Below are 26,230 nucleotides of genomic sequence, written 5' to 3'. Positions count from 1 at the left end.
ATGGCTTTTAGATCATTCAAAAATTGATCATTCAATTTGAATAATTTTATAAAAAATAAATATATTTATTTATTTATAAACACACATATATACATCGCTTACATCGCACTTTTTTAAAAAAAATAATAAAATAAATTTTGTTTGAAAACATAAAAAAAAAAATATATAAACACAAATTAAAAAAGATTAAAATTTTCTAAAAAAAATTTTTTTTTTTCAAATTTTTATAACAATCAATTACCAATTTTTTATACTTTTTTCAAAAGTAAATTAAATCAATCATGCCTAAAGTTAATTACTCCCAAATTTTTCAACCTTTGACTATTTTATTTACTCAAACGCAATTGAATACAATTCTTTTGGCGTATCTCCCATCAAAATTAGAATTTTATTTGACTGGAATTATCGCGGTTGATATGTTTATAACGACTGTTATAGCATCTACAATTTCCACTTCAATTCCTGCATTGGTTCAATTTCTTTCAAATACAGGAACTCCATGGGGAAAATGGGGAAATAAAAAAAATGTTACAATGCAAATTGAATATTATACTCAAGGAAAATATGGTTACTCTTATACAAATGTATTTTATGAAGCATTGTCTTGGTTAATTTCCCAACAAACAAAAGAATTAAATGATGGTTCATTCGTTATTCAGACTGTCGATACTATCAAAAATGATGGTGTTGATGATGATTGCGCTCCTCCAAATATTAACGTTCTTCCAGAAAAAAATCATCGAATTACAATTGAATATAAAGAAAAAAAATATTCTGTTACATATAAAATTCCCGGACAAGAGAATGTTGATGATGAAGGTAGTGGTTCAATATCTAGAAGTAAACAATCGAAACCTTCAATTTTTTTAACAACCGTTGAAGTTTCAGAGGAAGAAAATGTTACTGTTACAACTGAATTTTTAAATGAAATTGTAAGATCTTATTTAAAAACTCTGAAAAAATCAAAAGTACGTTCAAGATATGAACGAAGTAAAAATCGTTGGAATTTCGTTCAAACATTATCTTCTTCTCGAGGGTTAGATAGTGTTGCATTAAATGAATCACAAGAAAATTTATTGAAAAAAGAATTGGAAACATTTGCGAATGATAAAAGTTTTTATGAAAGAATTGGAGTACCTTATAGACGTGGTATTTTATTATATGGTAAACCAGGAACTGGAAAAACTAGTTTAATAAATGCCATTTCTTCCCAATTATCTCGTGATATTTATTATTTAAATCTTAAAGATATTAAAAATGATAATGAATTAAATGCTGCATTTAGTGGTGTTCCAGGAAATCAAATTATTGTACTTGAAGATGTTGATACACAATCAAAAGTTCTTCATAAACGTACAAGTAATTCTGGTTCATTTAATTCCTCGTTATCATCTTTAATGAAATCTTTCGATAAAAGTGATGATAATTCAGATGATGATAATAAAGTTAAAATTGATGCATTTGCTGAATTTAGTTTATCGACTTTTTTGGGATGCTTGGATGGTCATATTTTGGCCGAAGGAAATATAATTATTATGACAACAAATCATGTTGAACATCTTGATCCTGCTTGTATTCGTCCTGGTCGTATGGACGTACAACTTAATCTTGGTTATTGCACTCATTATCAAATTGAAAAAATGTATAAGAGTGTCGTTGAAAATCCTGAAGCTGAATTTCCTCATGATATTCTTGAAAAAATTCCTGAAAATTTATTACCTCCTTGTGAAGTTATGATGACCATGATCTTATATCGCAGTGAAATTGATCTTATCCCAGAAAAGATTTATGAATTAGTCGCAAAATACAAAGACGTAAAATCTGAAGAAGCAGCATCTGCTAATTTAACGGAAATGAATGAAACAAAGTCGGAAGAAATTAAGAATGAAAATAAGGATGAGAAAGAAGAAGTTAAAGGTGAGAAGGAAGAAGTTAAGAACGAAAATGATGAGAAAGAAGAAGTTAAAGGTGAGAATGAGGAAGTTAAGGATGAAAATAAGGATAAGAAAGATGATGTTAAAGGTGAGAAGGAAGAAGTTGAGGATGAAAATAACGATGAGAAAGAAGATGTTAAAGGTGAGAATGAGGAAGTTAAAGATGAAAATAAGGATAAGAAAGAGGATGTTAAAGATGAATTTAAGAAAGAAGATGTTAATGAAATTAAGGAGGGTGTTAAAGACAAAAATAAAGAAGAAAATAAAGAGGATAAGAAAGGAGAAGAAATTATAAATGAGGCAAATGTAAACAATTTAAATGAAGAAATAAACGCTGAAGATAGCGATAGTAATACAGACGTAGAACTAGAAGTTGAAAACGACAAGATAAAACATTTTAAAACTATAGAAACATTCACTGTAATACCACAAATTGTATAATTATTAAATTTTTGAACTTGAAATATTTAAATAAAAATAAAGATTAAAAGAAATCAAGCAGTTTTTATATTTGTTCAAGTTAATAAATAACCGGAACGTAAAAAATAAATAACCACGCTATAATCACAAAGGTTGTTATGGATTTCTTGTGAATTAAAGAAGAAAACCATAAAAGATTACAACCAAGTTTATAATTAAATAGGGAATTTGGGAAATAATAATTGAGGTTTATTTAAGAAAAATTAATTAGAAACTTTTTTTGAAGACTGTGTTTTTTAGTTATGCTCCGCTAAAGTCAAATACTTTGCACCGTGGCACTAAAATAAGAAAAAAATTATTTTTGAAAATAAACTTTCCTATTTTACCTATAGATCAGGAATATAACAAATAATAACAGTAATAATAATATAATAACAATAATAATAAAGAACTAAGGATTAAACACAGGAACTTTAGATTTATTCTGTTAAAAGTATGATTTTAATACATGTCGGTTGTACCTTACATTTAACAAAAATGAAAGAATAACGAAGAGGATAAAAAGAGAAGGAGATGGACAACCAAGAATAGAGAAAGAAAGGTCATATATAACAGAGCGTACTTTACTATGACTTAATATCGACCATTATTAAAATATTAATTTGATAAATTAGTTATATTACAAAGATGTTCGTAGTTTCTAGCAACTTCTAGCGTATACTTACTCATCAAGTAAAAAAATATTAGTTATGATTAAAATTAAATATTACATGTGTTCGGTATAATACTCAGAATTTACCAGAATATTTTACGTCTCATTATATAAAAAGTCATTAAATAAGTAAATAATATATCATAGTAAATATTGAAATTTTTGTTTGCGATTCTTGTTTTTAAAATTGGGATTTCAGACGTGGATAAATTAATAGTTTTGAATATATTTTGCCATGTTAAATATCAAGTCATTCCCAGTCTTTCTTTCTATTTATTTTTTTTAAAAAAAAGGTCATATAACTAGTTACATTAATTATAGTATTGAATACACTGAATGGTTAATAATTTAATAACACAATTCAAGTGGAATTAATAATAGTTATTTCTTCACGGTTCTCAACCATAAGGCAAGTAATGATGGACTCATTATTCTAATATTGAATATTGTTAGATTTTTTCACCCCAGCCAAATGATCGGCATAGTTTCTAATCTAAGTGGGCGTGCACTACATCCTAGCTTATAAACTGCCCATGGGCCAGATTAGCCCACGAGATCTGATTGGTCCAAACAACTTACCAACATTTAATTACAAATAAGGCAAATTTATAACTTTTGACCGGATATTTACTTATAAACTCATGGTCAAGGATTGCATTAATGTACATTTTGTACCACCTTGTAACTATAAAAAAGGCAAAATTTTTTCAAGGTTACACATTAATTTGGCCAGAATTAAGATAATTTCGCCCAGCAAAATTTGGCCGGAATTATAAAACGGACATAAATGTCCGTTTGCAAATTTGGCCAGAATTATAAAAACGGACATAAATTTGGCCGGAATTATAAAAACGGACATTTATGTCCGTTTTTGTAAATTTGGCCAGCATTATGAATGTAAATATTTTAACTAATTATTCAGTAATCATAAATAAATAAATTATATTTTGTTGTCTTTGTCTCATCAAAATATGCTAAATAGTGGAATTTCTATTATCAACAAATAAAAGTTATTAGCATTTATAAATATTTAAAAATATTAAAAATTATTTCAAGAAAATGTTAATATTTTATTATTTATTTATTAATCCTAAAGGTATAAAACTGCTACCATTTAAAATATCTCAAAAAAACAATCCAACAAGCTATATATATTTTATCTTTCTATTTGTAATTACTTGATTTCAAGCTAAAGCAGTTTAGCTTTCAGCAATTTAATGTAAATATTTAATCAGATAATAGACATTTGTTTTTTTTTAAATCAGAATACTAGATATTGTTTTATTATTTATTTAATATATAAAAGTTATATGAACATTGTGTTTTATAAATATTATACGAAAATTTTGTAAAGAAAATTTACAAAAATTTATAATTGATATAATTAATTAATAATTTAATTTATTATTCTAATTGTTATAAAATAATACATCACATGCTATTTATAGAAGTTTACTTTAATATAATATATATATATTACATTAAGAATATATAAATAAATTATTTAATTATCCAATTCATTATATACTATCTTTGTAGATAATAAATATACTATTTTATTTAATGTTATTTGGCATTTAAAAAATTGGTTTATTGAAAAAATATTGACTTTTGGTTTTTTTATTTTTAAAATTGCCAAAAAATTGGATCTTTCAATTATTAGTATATTAAATATATGTGGAAATTACATATATAAATATACCTATCTAGTATTTAGTAGTAAATTAAATATATGTGAAAGTTACATAAACATATTGGTATTTAATGTAATTTGGTATTTAAAATTATTTTATTAATTAAAATATTTTTTTTATTATTAGATACAAATTATTTTAAAAATTGTCAAAAAATTAGATTTTTTAATTATTAGTACATTACATATGCAATTTAGCAATTGAAAAATTATTTTATTAATAGGCCATTGATTTTATTTTAGTTTTATTCTTTTTTTTAATTAAATATAATTTATTTTAAATATTATTAGAAAATTAAATGATTTGATTCTTTTAATTATTAGTATATTATTATATCTATAGAAGTTGAATAAACATATCTATTTAATGGAATTTAATATTTAAATTATTTTATTAATACTTAATTTTTGTTTTGTTTTTATTTATAGTATTTTTTTATTTTTTTATTTTTATTTATTTTTTATTAGATACAAATTATTTTAAATATTGTTAGAAATTGGATCAACAAAATCATTCATTAAAAACTAGAGTAACTTGGTAATTATTAGTGAGTTATAATCATTATACTGTCAGATTGACTCGAAAATTTTGGGTCGGGTCATCAAACGTTTTTATAATTAAATATAAAAAAAATTGATTTTTTTATTAAAAACGTCAGACTTGACGTTTTTGTAATTAAATAAACAAAAAAATGACTTTTTTAGTTAAAAAACGTCTGGCTTGACGTTTTTGTAATTAAAAAATAAAAAAAAAATGACTTTTTCAGTTAAAAAACGTCAGACTTGACGTTTTTGTAATTAAAAAATAAAAAAAAATGACTTTTTCAGTTAAAAAACGTCAGACTTGACGTTTTTGTAATTAAAAAATAAAAAAAAAATGACTTTTTTAGTTAAAAAACGTCAGACATGACATTTTTGTGATTAAAAATAAAAAAAATGATTTTTTTAATTAAAAACGTCAGATTTGACATTTTTGTAATTAAAAAATCAAAAAAATGACTTTTTTAGTTAAAAAACGTCAGACTTGACATTTTTGTAATTAAAAAATCAAAAAAATGACTTTTTTAGTTATAAAACGTCAGACTTGACGTTTTTGTAATTAAAAAATCAAAAAAATGACTTTTTTAGTTAAAAAACGTCAGACTTGACGTTTTTGTAATTAAAAAATCAAAAAAATGACTTTTTTAGTTAAAAAACGTCAGACTTGACGTTTTTGTAATTAAAAAATCAAAAAAATGACTTTTTTAGTTAAAAAACGTCAGACTTGACGTTTTTTAATTAAAAAATCAAAAAAAAAATGATTTTTTTAGTTAAAAACGTCAGACATGACATTTTTGTGATTAAAAATTAAAAAAAATGATTTTTTAATTAAAAACGTCAGATTTGACATTTTTATGATTCAAAAAATTATTTTTTACGTTAGATTTGACAATTTTGTAATTAAAAATCAAAAAAATTGATTTTTTTAGTTAAAAACGTCAGACTTGACGTTTTTGTGATTAAAAATCAAAAAAATATTGGTTTTTTTTAATTAAAAACGACGTCAGTCTTGACATTTTTTGTTAAAAAAATAAAAAATGAAGAAAAAACATTTTTGTGTTATTTTTTTTATAATTTTATATGGAAAAATGCTAAAACGTTTTTTTCTTAATAGTAATGCAAAAAAAAAGTTTTTGGCATTTTTTTTAATAATATTATATGAAAAAACGCTGAAACGTTTTTTTTACAATTTTTTTATTTTTTTGCAATATTTTATGAAATTTTAATGATCAACAAAAAAAAATGAAATTATGCAAATATTGAATGATGCAACAATTTAAAGGGACTTTTAGTGGCACAGGAAGAGTTTTTGCGAAAAGTTGGCATTAGAAGTTTTTTTCATTGTCATTGACATTGACATTGACATTGACATTGACATTGACATTGACATTGTCACTGACATTGACATTGACATTGACATTGTCACTGACATTGACATTGTCATTGACATTTACATAAAGTTATATAAGATTAATCTGAGAGTTTTTTACCAAAAAGGAAATTTTTTTATAAAAAGGGAAATGATTTTCAATTTCGAGGCAATTCAGCAGGTGTTTTAATAACAAATTGAGAAATGATTTCCATAGAAAATCTCGTGACAAAATTTATAATAAATTTAAAATAAATGATCAACAAATGATCAACAAAATCGTTACTAGTTTTATAAAAAACGCCCAATAATATCTTTTTATTGTTTTAAAAATTTGGATTTGCGGGACTAAAAAAAAAACTCTCTTTCTTACAAATTGTTAAAAACGCTTAAAATCCGCAGTAAATATCTAACAATTTATAGAAAATGTCTGGAAACGCTAAACGAGGTGGTAGAGGTGGTAGACAAACACGTAGCTCAAGCCGTAATTCCCAAGCCGGTGGAAGTAGGCCAACTAGTCCTGAAAACCAGTTCACCTTCAGTGCACCGAAGGAAAATGCTTCTCATCACGAGAGTATTTGGAAAACGTATCAAAAGAAGCCGCAACCAACTTCTGATAAAAAAATAACAGAGGCCATGGAAACTGAACGTGCTATGGATATGGAAAAAAATATTGTTCAAGATACTTATGGCCCAAACTCCAAAACTCCTTCTGGTATAGACAAAGGGAAAGCTACTGAAAAGTCCAAGGTGGTCGCGAAAGATTTGTCACGTGACCCTCCCTTACCTCCGCAGAATATTGTAAACAACGTAAATGGAACCAATAAAATTCCGACCCTTAACAAAGAAATTCCTTCAACTCCTCATAAGGATCAACAACAATCTGTTGTTTTGCCTAATCAGGATAAGATTAATCTGCAAGCCGATCAAGGGTCCCAGCCCATGGATGTCGATCCTAGTAATTCAAACAAAGACCCGTCGATCATTACTATTGAAAAGGTTAAGGAGCACATTGCAATCGTCCCTTATGGTGAACTTCTTGGGGGAAAAACTACAAAACTTACTAAAATTAAAAAGGCTTTGAAGACGTATAATATCCAATACAACACACAATTACCTATCGTTCAACTTAGTAAACAAGGGGCAAAGGTATCGTTTTTGGATAAAGAAAAATTTGACCAATTTCTTAAAATGGAAATTATTATTCAGGAGCAAAAAGAAGGTGATTCAGGTGAAGTGTTTAATGTGAAACTTCAACCTACCCCATTGAAGCCTGAGAAGGTGCCTGCTACAAATGATAAGAATAGTGATACGTCACAAAATTCCAATAGTCGTACAATTCAAGTAATCGACATTTCTGCGTATAGGCAGGTACGCAAAATTCGTGAGTCCTTTGAAGATCTTGGCGAAATTGAAAAAATTTATACACGAGGTGCTGGTCTTTACCAAGTTGCTTTCATTACGTATAAGGATGCTAATTCTATTGATTATTTCCATGAACAATGGAGCTATCATATTAATAAAGACATAGTTAGAGTTTTACCCCTGTTATTGAGCAAGGAGGAACGTGAGAAAAGGAAGCAATTCTCGTTAAGATTATCAGGGTTACATTATCAAACTAGTGGTTATGATCTTAAGGAAGTCATGACACAATGTAAAGGGAAAACTTGTTTCATCCCAGCTGTTATGATTCGAGGTAAATATCAAAGATGTCGCTACGCTTACATTCATTTTTCTTCACAAGATGATTTGGTGGCAGCCAGACAAATGAAAATTGAATTCAAAAAGGGTGACGCAGGCACTCGACAATTATACTGGAGTAAAGAGGAAGATCGCATTTGTAATATTTGCGGTAATCCCACTCATATGGCCAAAGACTGTACTAACAAAGATATTAACAAATCTCAATCTAAACGTTTTGTTAGTGGCGCTGATAATTGGAAAAATTTGAAAAAGTCGTATGCAGATGCGGCTAAATCTAAACAAAAGCCCAGAAATAGTTCTAAATCTAATAATAATATTCCATCTGGATCACGTGATCAAGGAAAAGCTCGCAGCAATCATGACAATGATGATGACGATAGTGAAGATTTCAATAATCATCCGATGTTTTTAAAATTCAAGGAACAAATTATTGCCACTATAAGAAAGGTGGAAGACAAAATGCTTAAAATGGAATCACTCATTGGTGACACTGGCAAGCAAATTAGTGAAGTTGTTACTGCACAACAAGCGCTTAAATGTGATAAAGCGCATCCAGTCCCAACTAGTACGAAAAAGAAAAATCAACATTCTGTTTCTGGTGCAGAAGTAAAAGCAGCGAAAAAACGCTGTAAAAGTGACTCTGAATCAAGTGAAGATGAAGATGAACTAGCAAAAAAATCCATTCTTCAATCACAACAATTTCAGAAATCTGATCAAAATATCCAAAGTATTGTTGCACAACAAAAACAAATACAAGAAAACCACAAGGAAACTAAATCCTTACTTTCATCACTTTACAACATGTTAGCTGGCGGCCCTTCAGCTTCATCATTATTGGGGGATAATGATGAAGTTTTTGATGATTCTGCTGTTTAATTATTTTTTATGATGAACAATTATAATAATTTTCTCCCTTCTTCTTCTCAACAACAACAAAAAAATTTCCCCCAAATAGAAAATAACAACCCAATTATTACAAAAAATTCTTTAAAAAATTCTTCAATAACGAAAATAGCTACTACGAATATTCGTACCCTTAGTAAAGATAAATTAATTTTTACATTAGATGCGATGAAAAATAATGATATTGACATATATGGATTAGCCGAGACTAATCTTTTTTTTAGACAATCGAAAATATGGCAACAACAATTTGGTTTCCATGGTTATTTTGATTATTCACAACAAGGGGGTAAAGGTCAAGGCGTAGGAATTATCGTTAGCGATAAATACGATATATTTGTTCATAAAGCAGTTGGTCATAAAGGCCGTGTTATATATTTAGACTTAAATTTTAGTCAAAAGAAAAACGTTAGATTAATTCAGGTGTACATTAATGCTAACAAAAAAGAAAGAACATAAATTGAGGAATTATATCAATATATCGAATATATTATCGATGACGCGAAAAACAAGAATATGGAAATAATCATTATGGGTGATTTCAATATTAATTATAGAAAATATTTGATGGCATTTGTTAATAATAGATGGTATTTCAAATTGTTCAAAATGCTAGAAAACAGACACCTCCTAGATACAATTCCAATATTTAATGAAGATGACGAAAATATATATACTTATATTCCGCCAAATAATTCAAATGAAAAATCACGAATTGATTATATTTGGGCTTCATTACCGATACTTGGACAAAGTTTGAATAGTACTGTAATAGAAAATGATCATTTTACTACGGATCATAATACTGTCACTTTATCACTTGATACACAATTGTTTATCAGAAAAACATTACCTAAGATTAACAAAAATAAAAAGAAACTAACTCGTACTGTGTTTTTATATGATGAAATGGATCAGGATGATGATGAATTTACATGGGATAATTTCCGTGCTGGTTTGGATCATGAAATTGAAAGAATAAAATTAAAAGATCGAGTGATCACGAAAAGAAAACATATTGATCATGTGTGGGATTCTCTTAGACAACTTATAATGAAATCTGCTAACAAAAATATTAGAAACAAAAAGATTATTAAACGGAAATTCAAATGTGCTCCTGAGAAAAAGTTGTCAGTTTACTTTGATTTAAGATATATCATTAATCGTATTCAAGAAATTCGCTCATGTATCACAGGATTAAGAAACTATCTGAATCAGGAAATGATCGACAAATGGATTAATTATCAAAACGCGATAATTAAATTAAAAGACAAGTATGAGTTAGTTACGTCTGATAATATTTTTAATTTCTTAGATAATGATCAGTTCCATAGATATCTTGACGAACTTAATGAAATCAGGAAACAATTGAGAATTGTTTTTAAACTTGAACTTAACATTATGGAACAAGAACAAATTATCTCTAACATCAAGAAGCGATGTGATAATTATAAAGATGATCAAGGGAGAATGATTCAATCTATTACAGAAAAAGAAATGGTTTCTATTTCAATTGAAAAAATTTATAAGAAAGATCATAATGGTAATGAAGTTTTAATTACAGATGAGTATCAGGTGATGGAAGAAACAAATCATCATTTTCAAACTGTAGCAGGCTCTGTTAATAGAAAGAAACCAATACAAGGCAGATGGAAAGATCAATATAAACCACAGCCTCATGTTAACGAAAATATATATTCTAGCATTATGGACGCTCCATCTTTTGATGAATGGTTAGATATTATTCGACAATTATCTAATGGAAAAGCAACAGGACCTTCTGGCGTGTCGAATGAAATGTTGAAACATTTAAGTGATGATTGTAATCATATTTTATATTATTTGATTTGTAAGATTATAGAATTGGGATATTTACCAAAACAATGGAAAGAAGCGACGGTCTTTCCTATTGCTAAACCTAAACCTTTTAATTGTGAATTATCAAACTCTCGCCCTATTACTCTTTTAGAAACCACTCGAAAAGCACTCATTTCCTTGCTAAATCGTCGTTTAGCAATTATTTTGAAAGATAATAATGTATTAAAGGCAAACCAATTCGCTGGTCTGCCTAAACAATCAACATTTGAACCGATAAGGATTATGAACGAAGTTATTCAAGATTCAATCGATAATAATAATGAATTATGGATACTCTCTCAGGATATGGAAAAGGCTTATGATCGTGTGAACATCTTTCAACTCAAAAAAGCAATGGATAGAATTAAAATTCCTAACGATTTTTCATCCCTCATTTTAGAACTTTTAAAGATAGAAAAAATCAAGTAATCACTGCATATGGAAAAACTGCACCTTATGATGTTCTTACAGGAATTGATCAAGGAGAAGTAATTTCACCGTTGCTTTGGTGTATTTATTACGATCCTCTTTTAGCAGAAATTGATAAACAACAATTAGGATATAATATTTCTTGCATATCAAAATCAGTTGTTCAAGAAGAAGGTGTTATTAATCAACAAAATGTCTCCATTATGGCGTATATGGATAATACTCAATGGATTACTGATGAAAAATCAAAATTGGAAAAGATGTTATACATCGCTGATACATTTTATCGTCTTAACGATATTCAAATCAACAAAGAAAAATCTGAGCTTATGATGAGGACTACTACTGAGAAGCGTAAATACTCTCATAATTACAATGATAAAATTTCAATCAAGTTTGGTCGTAAAGTAATTAATATTAAAGCCAAACATCCACACGAACCTATGCGTATCCTGGGAGTGTATTTTAATATTGAACATGATGGAAATTATTTAATGTTCAAGATCAAGAATGAAATAGACCATTTAGTTAATCTTATGTATAAAAAGAAGATTACTGATAAACATATTTTATATATATTTAATAGAATTATCGTTCCTAGAGTTGAATACTGGTCTCAAGTTATGGCTTTATCAAAAACTCAGACAGAAGCTTTAATTATTCCTTTTCGAAGGATGTTTAAAAACAAACTGAAATTTGCTCGCTCTGCGCCTAACGCTATACTTGATAATCCCTACATATATGGATATAGAGATTTTTATGATAATCAACTTCAAGCCAAAATTACGGATTTTTGTATTCAACTTAACAACAATGGTCTATTAGGAAAAGTTACTGAAATTCGTTTAAAATCCTTACAGGATCAACTATGGACATCGCGTCCATTGCTAGAAAAACTTCCTTATAATCGTGTTCCGCATACACGAAAAAATAATTATATTCTTAATATGCTTTTATTATGCTATGATAATAATATTTCGTTAAAAACTTTAGATGATAATACTTTTCCATTAATTAAAGGAGGTAAAATTCCTTTGGAAGACGTGGTAGATAATGCATATTATTCTAAACATAGGAAGAGACTTCGTGAAAAGAATATTTTATTTTTAGATCAAATTATTTCAGGTGATAAATCTCGTTTATTATTATGGAAAGAAATTCTTATTAAGGCTTATATTCCTATTTTTTCACAACGGAAAGAAACAAAATGGTATTCAGATATTAGAAATTTACTTACTTCAGATGGTGTTCATTTGAATCATAATATAAAACAATTATTTGGCACTCGTGTTGATAATGTGGAAGAGACTCGATCATATGATATTACTAAAAAGAATAGATCTTTAATAGCAGTTTATAATTCACAATTTAACTCTGTAGTTATTGGTAAAATTCAAGGTCTAGATGAAACACAACGACCTATTATTAAACATTTTCATATTGATATGATTAGATGTACTGATACACATACTTATATATATCAATGTATGGAATATGGATGTGCTGCTAATGCATCATTATCAACACGATCACCTTGTACGTTTTCTGCTGACTGGGAATGTTTAGTACCATTGTTAACAGATTCTCAATTTGCGCCTAGTCAACTTACTAACTTAATAGAATTTAATATTTTTGACATTTTTGATTTTGCAAAAAAGAAATATGATATTATACATCAAGCGTTAACGCAAAATCACGTGATTTCTTCACAATTGCAAGATAATATAATTTTGGATTTATTAAATTCTTCGACTTCAAGAAATGACTTGTTAGTTATACAACGAACATTAGCTCCTTTTGATAACAACAATTATTATATTTTTGAATTTTACACTGATGGATCTTTAATAGATTTAGGTACTGAGCAGTGTAGTATCAGTTGCGCGTTTGCTCAGATTAGTGATTTATTTGATATACCTCATGTCGAATTTTATTTTACTATTGATAAATGGCCTTCTGCGTATAGAGGAGAATTATTAGCTGTTCTTTTAGCATTAAGCGTTGTTCCAAAAAATAGTAAAGTTAGAATTAATACAGATTCGCTTAACGTAATTACTCAATTTGAAAATTTAAAGAAATCAAGATTTTCTCAAACTTCACGTGAATACTTTAAGGCTAATAATAATTTCTTATGGGCTATTTTATGTAGAATCATATTAACATTGAACCTGCATGTGGAAATGTTTAAGGTTGTTGCTCATGGTGATGATATGGGCAATAATTATGTAGATAATTTAGCGAAAATTGCGCATACTGATCAAGATCGCTATATAGTTTTTAGACAGGATGCTTGTATGATGAAAGTTCTTCCTTGTTGGAACGGAATTATTATTGAAAATAAGCTGCGCTCATTTTTGAAAAACATATGCAACTATAAAGGTTTAGAGAAATTTATTAATTTGAATAGAAATTCTAAATATCGCACATTAGAAGTTGACTGGACATCCACATTTAATTGTTTAAATTGTGATATAAATAACAATGAAACTTCTGTTTCTTCTTCTAAAACGAAAGCTCAAAAAGTTCACTTGTTAATTGAAGAAATTCCTACAATTGAACAGATGAAGAAATCCTTGCTTGACTTATATGATGGATGGATGTGCCCTATATGTGGATTACATGACGAAACCTTTACTCACGTATGGATGTGTAGTGGTCATTATGATATCATTCACAATATTAGAGATAAAACTATTAATCATCTCTTGACTTGGATATTAGAATATAATGATAATATACAAGATTTCAATGCTCTCATGGCGCTTGATATATGGGATATATCTTATGATCCTAACGTATTTACTTTTATCGATCTTATTAAAGGAATTATACCTATGTCACTTTCAGAATTGTTGAGTTCTTGGACAACAAAGAAAAACGTTGTAGATGTTTTAGTTCAAATGAGGCAGTTTATTTTTAATGAAATATTTGAAGAAATTTGGATTCCAAGGTGTTCGCATTTGAAGGAATTTGAACGTTCTATGGGGTTAACAAGAAAGAAAAAATTAGAATTCAAAAGCGTTCGTTCATTACCTAGTAATAATTCTAGTAATAATACTATTATTCATTATGATTCTTTAGATAGTGTTAGGAATTATATTTATTTTGGCAAAAATATAATAGAATTTTATACTAATCTTACTTCGTAGCGCCATCGTAGATTTTAGTAGTTTGATTTATATAATTTTATAAGGTCAATTTTACTTTCTTCTGCAGGGCGGGCTTCAACTTACCAAGTTTCGGCTAGTGTATGGGAGGTAGTGGGTTAATTAAAGAAATGGTTTTTAGGTGTAGTTGGTTATATCTTTAATAGTTTCGTGTTTAATTGCCCCACCGTCGAAGTAGATTCTTCTGATAGTTTAGTTCATTTTTTTATTTTACTTTTTCATTATTTTTGATATGTTTATAAAATTTGTATTCGCTAACTATTACTGTTAAATAAAAATAAAAATAAAAATTTGGATTTGCGAAATGTACTGATAAACATTTACTCCAATATTTGCAAATCCAAATTTTTTTAATAAATGATTTTGTTGATCCAATTTCTAACAATATTTAAAATAATTTGTATCTAATAAAAAATAAATAAAAATAAAAAAATAAAAAAATACTGTAAATAAAAACAAAACAAAAATTAAGTTTTATATTAATAAAATAATTTTAAATATTAAATTCCATTATTAAATAGGTATGTTTATCTAACTTCCATAAATATATAATGTACTAATAATTAAGAATCAAATCCTTTAATTTTCTATCAAATTTTAAATAATTTAGATCAAATAAAAAAATAAAATAAAATTAAAATAAAATCAATGTTAATTGCTAAATTACATTAAATAGATTAAATAAGTATGTTTATTTAACTTCTATAAATATATAATATATTAATAATTAAAAGAGCCAAATAAATCATTTAATTTTCTATTAATTTTTAAATAATTTGGATCAATAAAAAAATAAAATAAAATGTTAATTGCTAAATTACATTAAATAGATTAATAAATAAGTATATTTATTTAACTTCCATAAATATGTAATGTATTAATAATTAAAAGAGCCAAATCATTTAATTTTCTATTAATTTTTGAAATAATTTGGATCAAAATCATCAAATAAAAAAAAATTAATAAAATCAAAATTAATCAATGTTAATTGCTAAATTACATTAAATAAGTATGTTTATTTAACTTCCATAAATATGTAATGTATTAATAATTGAAGGATTTAAATTTCTGACAATTTTTAGATCTAATAAAAAAGTAAATAAAAAACAAAAAAATTAATGTTTTATTTAATAGCATAATTTTTAAATAATAATTAAAAGATTTAATTTTCTGCATTTTTGAAATAATTTGTATTTAATAGTAAAAAGTAAAAACAAAAAATCATTTTTTAAATGTTAAATAACTTAAATTTACAATAAAAAAATTTTTTTTTGGTTAAAATATACCAAATTGCTAAAAGTTAAATTGCATTAACTTGTTATCAAGTAATTGTAAAAAAATAATACACAGCTTGTTGGATTGTATTGAGATGTATTAAATGGTAGGAGTTTTATACCTTTAGGATTAATAAATAATAAGATATTTACATTGTTTGAAAAGAATTTTTTTGAATTCTTAAATATTTCCAAATGCCAATAACTTTCCATCTATTGATGATAGAAATCACAATTTAACAATTTAACATGTCTTGATGAGACAAAGCTAACAAGTTATAATTTATTTTTTCTATGATCACTGGATTATGATAAATTGATGCAATTTATAATATTTGCATTTATAATGCTGACCAAATTTACAAAAACGGACATTAATGTCCGTTTTTATAATTCCGGCCAAATTATGTCCGTTTTTATAATTCTGGCCAAATTTGCAAACGGACATTTATGTCCGTTTTATAATTCCGGCCAAATTTTGCTGGGCGAAATTATCTTAATTCTGGCCAAATTAATGTGTAACCTTGAAAATTTTTTTGCCTTTTTTATAGTTACAAGGTGGTACAAAATGTACATTAATGCAATCCTTGACCATGAGTTTATAAGTAAATATCCGGTCAAAAGTTATAAAATTGCCTTATTTGTAATTAAATGTTGGTAAGTTGTTTGGACCAATCAGATCTCGTGGGCTAATCTGGCCCATGGGCAGTTTATAAGCTAGGATGTAGTGCACGCCCACTTAGCTTAGAAACTATGCCGATCATTTGGCTGGGGTGGATTTTTTATTGTAAGGGAGTTAAACGAAAAATAATTAGCCGCAACGTGATCTGGACCCGGCTCAGGCGTAGATCGTCGTGGAATTCCGGGGATTTTTTGCGATTAAACCGAGTCCGGATGATCGGCAATCAGGAATTCGGCTCCATTTTACACCATTATTTTTTTAACCAATATTGATAGGCTTTTTTATCCATCTTTTTAAATAATCAATCAACCGTAAGAATGTTAATACTATTAGGAATCATGGGATAATAAATATGCATCGAGAATTCTTTGGCTAGTGCCGAACTTTTGCTTTAACAATATATTAGTATGATAATGACAAAGATAAAAGTTTTAAAAATAGATAAATAAGTTCAGCCACCCTTGTTGAGCCCACCATAAATAAGTGTATTTACGTATTTGTCAAGATACAATAATAACTTGTACGATATGAGCAGTGCTAGAAATTCCAAAAAGTGCTTAACATATTATACCTTTTAATTTTATATTATCTCGCACGGCCTTATAGGATCATGTTGATTTTACTTGACCGATATTTTCATTATCGTAATTATCGTACAATACTGATATTAATAGCTTATTTGCGTACAATATTGATATTTATTTGCGTACAATATTGAATATTGAGCATGATCTGTAAATATCAGTTATTGTACGGTGTTGTATTTATATTGGTTAACGTGAAATACTACACATTTTCTGCCATAATTTATTTTGATTATAGAAATAATTGATTTATTAAAGAGTAAAGGTTCTTAATCAGAAGTTAGAAGTAGAAGTTACCAATACATATAAATAAATATTAATATTTAGAGAAAGAGTAGTTAAATTAATGTATTATGCAACGATATACTGTACAAATAACTTAAATTTAAAGATATTAGTTATTAATCAATAAAAATTAATTTGAGCATCACATCAAGAATAATTTCTTACATGTTTGAATACAAGAATTATAATAAATAGTTATAGACTTATAGTTCGGTCATTAGGAATATTGCGGTGACTAATAGGAATTAATGCTACTAATACTGATTTCAACATTGGATGTCTCATAGAAATATTGGTCAGTAAAATCCCACATATTCCTAATCGACTGAACAATAACTATAATTAAAATTGACCGTTTTCCATAAGTAAATATTTTACTTTTATTTTGACTAATTTGATTAGCCAATTGAACTGTAGGTTGAGCTTGTACGGAAGGTTGATGTTGTCGATTTCTTGTTTCTAGTTGAAAAAAATTATATTAAAAGTATATTTGAACTTTATACATCTAAATAAAATCATAATACTAGTAACAAAATAACAATACCTGAATTATGGGTATCGAATATTTCGCTTCCGCTAGCTTTTGGTGAACAAAGATTTTTTCTAACTGTTATTATTATATTTTCACGAATCATTTTTTTATTTAAATTTTCAAAGATAATTAAATTTCAAGGATAAAATACTTTGAAAGTGAATTCTAAAGAGATTGTCGATTTGTAATTATTACACCAATGCATAACAAATTTAATTGGCGATAGTATGATTTTGAAGTGGTGATCATCCTGCATGACCTTCCTTATTCATTCACTTTTTCGCTTAATTTGTAGTTTGTCCTCTGATCTTCATGCAGATTTTCATCTTTTTGGGAATGCACCATGTGAACTTCGTAGTTGAATCTTATACTATAGCTATATAGCTATATAGCTATAGCTATAGCTATTGCTATTGCTATTGCTATTGCTATTGCTATTGCTATTGCTATAGCTATAGCTATAGCTATAGACGTTGTTATTGCAATATTGCAATATTGCAATATTGCTTCTTTGATATCATTAGAATAAAATTACAAAATATTCATTTTTGTGCCACTTTTACTACATATTAACTTGCGGCATCAAGCAATAAGTTTTATATTTGTATTTAATTTTGTTGATCGTTATTGATTTACAAAGAAATAAAATATTCAAATATATTTCTTTTTTTCGTTAAAAAAATTAAAACGTGTAGATGATCATGCAGATCTTGTGATAATCAATTAAAAAGTGTTAGACGAAATTTTTTTTCAAAAATTTAAAATTTTTTCTTTTTTTATAAAACATCATAAATTTTTTTTACATTTTTTTTCTATTTGTAAGATTAAATATTTGGATATTACATAATTACAAATTAAATTTATAAGACTTTCTTTTAGAAAATAATGTGATATTTCATAAAAAATATTTTTTCTTACTATTTTTATTTTAAACTACTTGAATTTATAATTAATGAAAGAATTAATTTAAAATTCATGTTATTTCAAATTTTTGTCAACTCAGTTCTTAATTTTCATATTACATTTTTTTTATATAAAATTTTTTTAAATTAAACTTCTTTTCCAAATACATTATAATCTTCACTTTGGACAAATGAAATTAACTTTATTTATTAATTAAAAGTTGTTCAGGCAGGTTAAAACCACTTGAATATTAATTTTCATGAATGTAGGTGTAGTGCTTAGAGAAGATTGCATTTTTGTTGATGATATTAACTCTCTTTTCTATTTTTTAATTTAGAACATAATATCTCCACTTTGGACAAATGAAATCAACTTCATTTATTAATTGAAAGTTGTTCAGGCAGGTTGAAACCACTTGAATATTAATTTTCATGAATGTAGATGTAGTGCTTAAAGAAGATTGCATTTTTCTTGATAATATTAACTCTCTTTTCTATTTTTTTTTAATTTAGAGTGTAATATCTCCACTTTGGACAAATGAAATCAACTTCATTTATTAATTGAAAGTTGTTCAGGCAGGTTGAAACCACTTGAATATTAATTTTCATGAATGTAGGTGTAGTTCTTAGAGAAAATTGCATTTTTGTTGATGATATTAACTCTCTTTTCTATTTTTTAATTTAGAGCGTAATATCTCCACTTTGGACAAATGAAATCAACTTTATTTATTAATTGAAAGTTGTTCAGGCAGGTTGAAACCACTTGAATATTAATTTTCATGAATGTAGGTGTAGTGCTTAGAGAAGATTGCATTTTTGTTGATGATATTAACTCTCTTTTCTATTTTTTTAATTTAGAGCGTAATATCTCCACTTTGGACAAATGAAATCAACTTCATTTATTAATTGAAAGTTGTTCAGGCAGGTTGAAACCACTTGAATATTAATTTTCATGAATGTAGGTGTAGTGCTTAGAGAAGATTGCATTTTTGTTAATGATATTAACTCTCTTTTCTATTTTTTAATTTAGAGCGTAATATCTCCACTTTGAACAAATGAAATCAACTTCATTTATTAATTGAAAGTTGTTCAGGCAGATTAAAAGCACTTGAATATTAATTTTCATGAATGTAGGTGTAGTGCTTAAAGAAGATTGCATTTTTCTTGATGATATTAACTCTCTTTTCTATTTTTTTTAATTTAGAGCGTAATATCTCCACTTTGGACAAATGAAATCAACTTCATTTATTAATTGAAAGTTGTTCAGGCAGATTAAAAGCACTTGAATATTAATTTTCATGAATGTAGGTGTAGTGCTTAAAGAAGATTGCATTTTTCTTGATGATATTAACTCTCTTTTCTATTTTTCTTTAATTTAGAGCGTAATATCTCCACTTTGGACAAATGAAATCAACTTTATTTATTAATTGAAAGTTGTTCAGGCAGGTTAAAAGCACTTGAATATTAATTTTCATAAAATTTTATTTTTTTGTAGCTGTATTAACTTTAAAACACTTATTACAACTTACGTCATTATTTTAAATAATAAGAATTAATTTATATTATTGGCTAATTATAATCACATGATACTAAGGATTTTATATTTGATTTAATAATTTAGTAAAATATTATTAAAATCAAATTCATATAAATGCAACTAATATTAATAATTGTAATTTAAGCAGTAAATTCATTAACCAAATCGTGTAAATTCTATGCTTAAATTATGTAATTTCTGTGATCAAATCAATATAAATTCGGCATAAATTATGGTCAAATCATGCAAAATGATACATTTTTGTGATATGGAATTGTGCATTTTTCCGTATCCCTATATAGATTAGAAACATTATTTTTAAGAAAAAATTGTATAAAACCTTATTAAAAACATGATTTTTTATAGGTTTAATTATAATAAAATTTTATTATTTGGTAATATTTTACATACAATTCAATTTATTTATATCAAAAAATTTTTTTAATTATAAATGTTATGTTTGGGGGACGAAGTCCCCTGGCAAATCGCATATTCTAGTTATTTATACAAAGAGGATGTTCTGATTAGTGCAGTGAAGAGAAAACGTTCTAAAATATGTGCTAACTAAATATAGAGTTTTTCCCTCCAATGAAATTTCTCAATGTCTTTACAACAACCGGTTTACGTAAAATAATTTCCACATATATTTAATTGGAAATGATTGTGGGCAGTGGGCAAAAAAAAAAAATAATTAATCCTTTCAAACATCAAACTAAAGTAATATAATTGAGAAAATGTTAATAATAATTTTTGACTTTATTTTGATTATTTATTTAATGAAATATGTATTACGCCTTCAAATTAAATATGAACAAAATTTATTTTGAAAAATTTAAAGTTATAAATTAATAAACTGGAGTTACACTTGACGATTGACGTCAATTATAAATCACGTGAATTAATGTTTCGATATATCTTTTGACATAGTATCGAAAAAGACAAATATAAACATGTTACCAAGTAATAATTCATTTTAGAACCACAATTTCGCGTTAATAAATTAATAATTAAATTGTATTTTAAATAAGCAAAAAGGATATTTTTTTTTTAAAAAAAAAACAATGAAATGTTGTGCATGATTTTTTTAATTTCAAAATTATTAATAATGTTCTAACGTATTTAATTTAATAGATAGTCGAGTCGTTGAAATTAAACTATAGAATATTGCTTGAAACAGCAGACCGATGTAAAAATTTCCTTTTTTTTTTTATTATTAATAAAGTAACTGCAAAGATTTATAAAATATTTACACTATATGATATAAGAATTACCGCTTTGTGCAATGGAATATTTTAGGCCATTACAATATTAACACTTCAAATATTTTAATCGTTGATATTATAATAATAGAATCAAACTAAAATTTTTGATCTCGTCTCTAATCATTAACAGTAAACATTTAAAAGGTAAAAAAAGAATTGACAAAAAATATTTGTAACATTTTTGTATCATAATAAGTCTATATACGTTTAAATCTGAATAATAATAAATTTGGTGTTGGAGGAATGAAAAATAGACTAAGCTAACGTGACTTACATTAGAAATTATTATGGAATGCAACATGCGTGATGAATTATTATTCTAATCTTTACTGTAACTTTGTTCATTTTGAGAATTAAAATGAAAATAAAAATAAAATAAATTATTATTCTAAATCTGTACAATAGAGCTCACGCGATATTTACAATGATCATAATTCATTATTAAATCGAATCTATTTATGAATCGTTAAACATATTGAGATTACAACTAAGTGTCAGAGAAATTAAACTAAGTTTCAATATTAGAAAGATCCAGAACACACAAATATATTTATTTATAAAATTATTTTAAAAAGATTTTAATTTTTAAATTAGATCAAATAAAACATTACGTATTTCAAGTCGCATTTAAATAATAAATAAAAATTGAGTTAATTTTCAAGTTCTTTCGCGTCTTATATTTGCTTAAAATTTTAATAATTTATTAATCAATAAGTATAAAAATAAATAATGTATAATTTAATGTTAAAAAACTAACGTTAATGATATAAAAAAAAAGTTCTTAAAAAATAGTACTAATAATTATATATTTATACTAGTAATACAACTTGTAGTTAGACTAAAACTTTCTCTGAACTTTTAAATCCGTATTTTGGACGTAATAAAAAATAAACAATGTATTAAACATTAATAAAAGACAATAATATCCATTAATTTACAATACATCTAAATAATTAAATTTATTATACCTCATTCATAAATTCTAATGCAATATTTTTGAATTGTTTAAACTTTTCAAATTAACAAACATATTACAATCTTTCCTTTACCAATTATGATATACTCTATCCCAATAAATAATATATCCATCAATCCAATTTGCTTCATACCTTTTTTTTCAAATATATTTAATATTATGAAATCTATTATAAGGTGTCCATTCTCCCTATAAGAAATATGTATACGGAAAGGATACGTTTTGTATACATTTTTTGTACGTTTCTATAGATTCCGTATACAAATTCCGTATATTTAATAAGCAATTCATTGTTGAACATTTTTTAAAAAAACTAATGTATAAGAAATGTATACGGAAAAAATTAATCATGCGGAATGTATACGGAATTTTTAAACTTAATATTTTTAGAAGATAATTTTACAAAAATTCCGTATCATAACACGAGATCACATGATTGTTTATTGTTTTGTTATGATACGTTTTTTGTTTTTTATATAAACCCTTACTTTGATGAGTTTGATCTTCCGATCTTCCTTTCTGTCTTTCCTTTCCTTTCTCTTTCTCTTGTCTTATTTTTGTTATTTTTTCTAAATTTTTCTTCTTTCTTCGTCACCCCCTTTTAAAAATAATTTTTTTTTTCGTACCTCACTTTAAAAAAATTTTTTTTTCGTCACTCTCCTTTGAAAAAAAATTTTTTTTCGTCACTCCCTTAAAAAAAAATTTTTTCTTTTATTCCCACTCTTCTTTTTTTTTAAAAAAATTTCTTCTTTCTATTTCTATTTCCTCTTTATAAAAAATTTTTTATTTTTCTAACTTTGACGTCCTCCCTTTAAAAAAAAAATTTTTTTTTAACTTTCCTAACTTCGTTACCCCTCTTTTTAAAAAAATGTTTTTTTTTGGTTTATTCTTTATTCCCCTTTCTTTTTTATTTATATTTAATTTCATAGGCCAGCAGATTTTTTTTTGTGAGAATATTCAGTTACTTTTTTCTTTTTGTAGATCAGTTTGGGAGTCCTTTTTTTTGTAGGATGATTCAGGATTTTTTTTCTTTTTTTAGTTCAGTTCAAATTTTCTTTTTTTTGTAAGTTGGGTTCAGATTCTTTTCTTTATGTAGGTTGTTTCAGTTTTGTTGCTTCAGAGTCTTCTCTTTTTGTAGGTCAGTTTTGGATTTATTTTGTTGTTTTGGTTTCTTTTCATTAGACGCCTCATAATTCTTTTCTTTTATGTAGGTCAGACATTCTGGAGTTCTCTTTCTTTTTTTGTAGGAATGCTGACCTTTGGTGACTTGGACGATTGCAGATACTATATGGGGGTTTTGTTTCCAATTTTTTTTTTTGTTCTTTTAGGTTGTTTGACTCCAAATGAATCTGAACTTATAGATAATTTTGGTTGCAATAGGTGGTTTTAATAAGGAGGGAATTTTCATAATGTATTTGTACTTTATTAAATTAAATAAAAAAATAAAAAATAAACAAAGTAAAATTAGATTTATGTAAATACAATTATAGTAAACTGTAATACAAATAGTAAATTCAGTGACCAAATCGTATAAATTTCGTGATAAAATCAGTGATCAAATCATGTAAATTCCATATAAATCCCGTGCAAATTCCGTATCCAAACCATATTTTTAGTGATACGGAATTGTGCATTTTTCCGTATCCTATTATGATACGTTATTTCTAAGGAAAAAAAATCGTATAAAAACTTTATAAAAAATGTATCCAATTTTTTTATAGGGTCTAATACTTCTTTTACATCATATAAATGAGTTAATAGCTGAGTTTTTTGAATAAATTCATCATCATTATCACTATTACCAATAATCCGATTTTCAAAATTTTTCTAAAAATGTATTGCGTTACATGTATAATTACATTTTTACAACTCTCATCGACGTATGATGACTTAATTAGATTAATATCTTTGGTGTAAAAATCCATTAAAATCTTTAAATTATAATGAATTCAGGTTAGTAGAATAAGTAAAAAAGGCAGCTGAATAACCTAAAATATGCATTTTCCGAATTGTGTAACAAATAATTTTTTTTTTTTGCACGGAATGTTGATAAAAATTATACAGTTTTTGTGTCACTTTGTGGCGCAGATTATTTCAATAGCCGTATTATTGTTTAGCTTTTTTAATAACAGTTTAAAAAAGTTTATATATAAAAGTACTATGAAAAGTTTATTAAAATGATTATTTTGTCATGTTAATTATTTCATGATGCATAAAAATTGCTAAACTTAACTATGGTTAAGTATGACTGAAGAATCTAGTTAATTTAAAAAAAAAATTATTTTAAAAAAATAATGTTGATCGTTTGTTAATCCATGTCATATTTTTAATCCGATTAATTTTTCCCAATATCAGAATTGTAATCATCCACTTAATCGTACACTCGCGATACTCTTTCTTTGTCAAATAGTATAATCTCATAGCAAAGTTTGCGACTTAAATTACGAGTTTATTTTGTATAAATAATGTTTTCATCCAAAAATATCTTGTTTAAGCAATATTGTTCATCCACTTTTTCAAACAAAATTATTAGTCACAGTTTAGGTTATTTCAGACTTAAATTCCTAAATATTGTTAACATGGGTCAATAATAGTACGCAATTTGGCTCAAATTATTTACTTTAGCTCACGAGCTGACAAAAAAAAACCAAATTATTAAAGGATCTACACATTATTTTTGGACAGATTAGGGACGAGTTCTGTCAGTAATAAAAGTTAATTCTGTGATTTGTACATGGTCAGCCAACATTACAATTCGCAAATTCCAGCCAAATTTATGTCAGCCGGCATTACGATGATTGCGATTTCCCGTGAAATTCTGTGACGCAAAATCATTCCACACAAACTCTATTATTACCTGTTTGTATATTTCTCGAAATCCAATTTATATTTTTGTATTTAATTTATTATTCTGTGGCGCAAAATTACTAGACTTATTTACAATGCATTGTAGAAATCTATTTTTTTGAAATACGTATTATACTTGTATCAAAGTTTTTATTATTAATTCTAAGAACTTCTTATGTTATAATGAGTAAATAATAATTTTATATTGAATAAAAATTATAAATTTATTTTTATTATATAGAGTGGAATCAAATATATTGATGCATACTTAAGCGTCCTGTTGGGTTAGAATAACATTTGGCCATTCAAATTAATATCTAAGCCTTATTTAGTGTAAGTCTCTGAATTGATTACATAAAAGAATTTTTTAAATAGAAAGATGAGATCTACAGTAGTCAACCTTCGATACAACAATATTTGAAGAATACCGATATGTAAATGTAGATCAATTAACTATTCGAAATAGGGATTGGAAGCATTCTAATCCATTAGAATCGATTATTATGTTCCATAACTTGTTAAAGTAACGTCAGAATTATTGAAATTGCTAAAAAAGCATTGATCAACATAAATATTATGCATAGGGATTGGAGTTGATTCTACCAAAATCGAATTGAATCA

The 26,230-nt window shown here is 26.1% G+C and overlaps 3 protein-coding genes across 3 annotated transcripts; 2 read left to right on the top strand and 1 right to left on the bottom strand.

Annotated features, from left to right (window-relative positions):
* Positions 1 to 281: 281 nt before the first annotated feature.
* Positions 282 to 2,403, top strand: OCT59_012520 (uncharacterized protein; the record flags this gene model as incomplete). The annotated part of the gene is made up of 1 exon (XM_066134535.1): positions 282 to 2,403. One exon carries the CDS (start codon positions 282 to 284, stop codon positions 2,373 to 2,375), a length of 2,094 nt encoding a protein of 697 aa, XP_065989791.1. The 3' UTR covers positions 2,376 to 2,403.
* A 4,691-nt stretch (positions 2,404 to 7,094) lies between these two features.
* OCT59_012519 (uncharacterized protein) lies at positions 7,095 to 8,146 on the top strand (the record flags this gene model as incomplete). The annotated part of the gene is made up of 2 exons (XM_066134532.1): positions 7,095 to 8,052; positions 8,139 to 8,146. 2 exons carry the CDS (start codon positions 7,095 to 7,097, stop codon positions 8,144 to 8,146), a joined length of 966 nt encoding a protein of 321 aa, XP_065989790.1.
* A 9,642-nt stretch (positions 8,147 to 17,788) lies between these two features.
* OCT59_012518 (uncharacterized protein) lies at positions 17,789 to 18,188 on the bottom strand (the record flags this gene model as incomplete). Its single annotated transcript, XM_066134531.1, has 2 exons — positions 17,789 to 18,012; positions 18,098 to 18,188. The coding sequence occupies 2 exons, from the start codon at positions 18,186 to 18,188 to the stop codon at positions 17,789 to 17,791; spliced, it is 315 nt and encodes a 104-aa protein (XP_065989789.1).
* Positions 18,189 to 26,230: the final 8,042 nt, after the last annotated feature.

This window comes from Rhizophagus irregularis, chromosome 2, assembly GCF_026210795.1.
Source record: "Rhizophagus irregularis chromosome 2, complete sequence".
Lineage (NCBI taxonomy): Eukaryota > Fungi > Glomeromycota > Glomeromycetes > Glomerales > Glomeraceae > Rhizophagus > Rhizophagus irregularis.
Note: the sequence above shows the minus strand (reverse complement) of the source record. Positions and strands in the feature narration are given on the sequence as shown.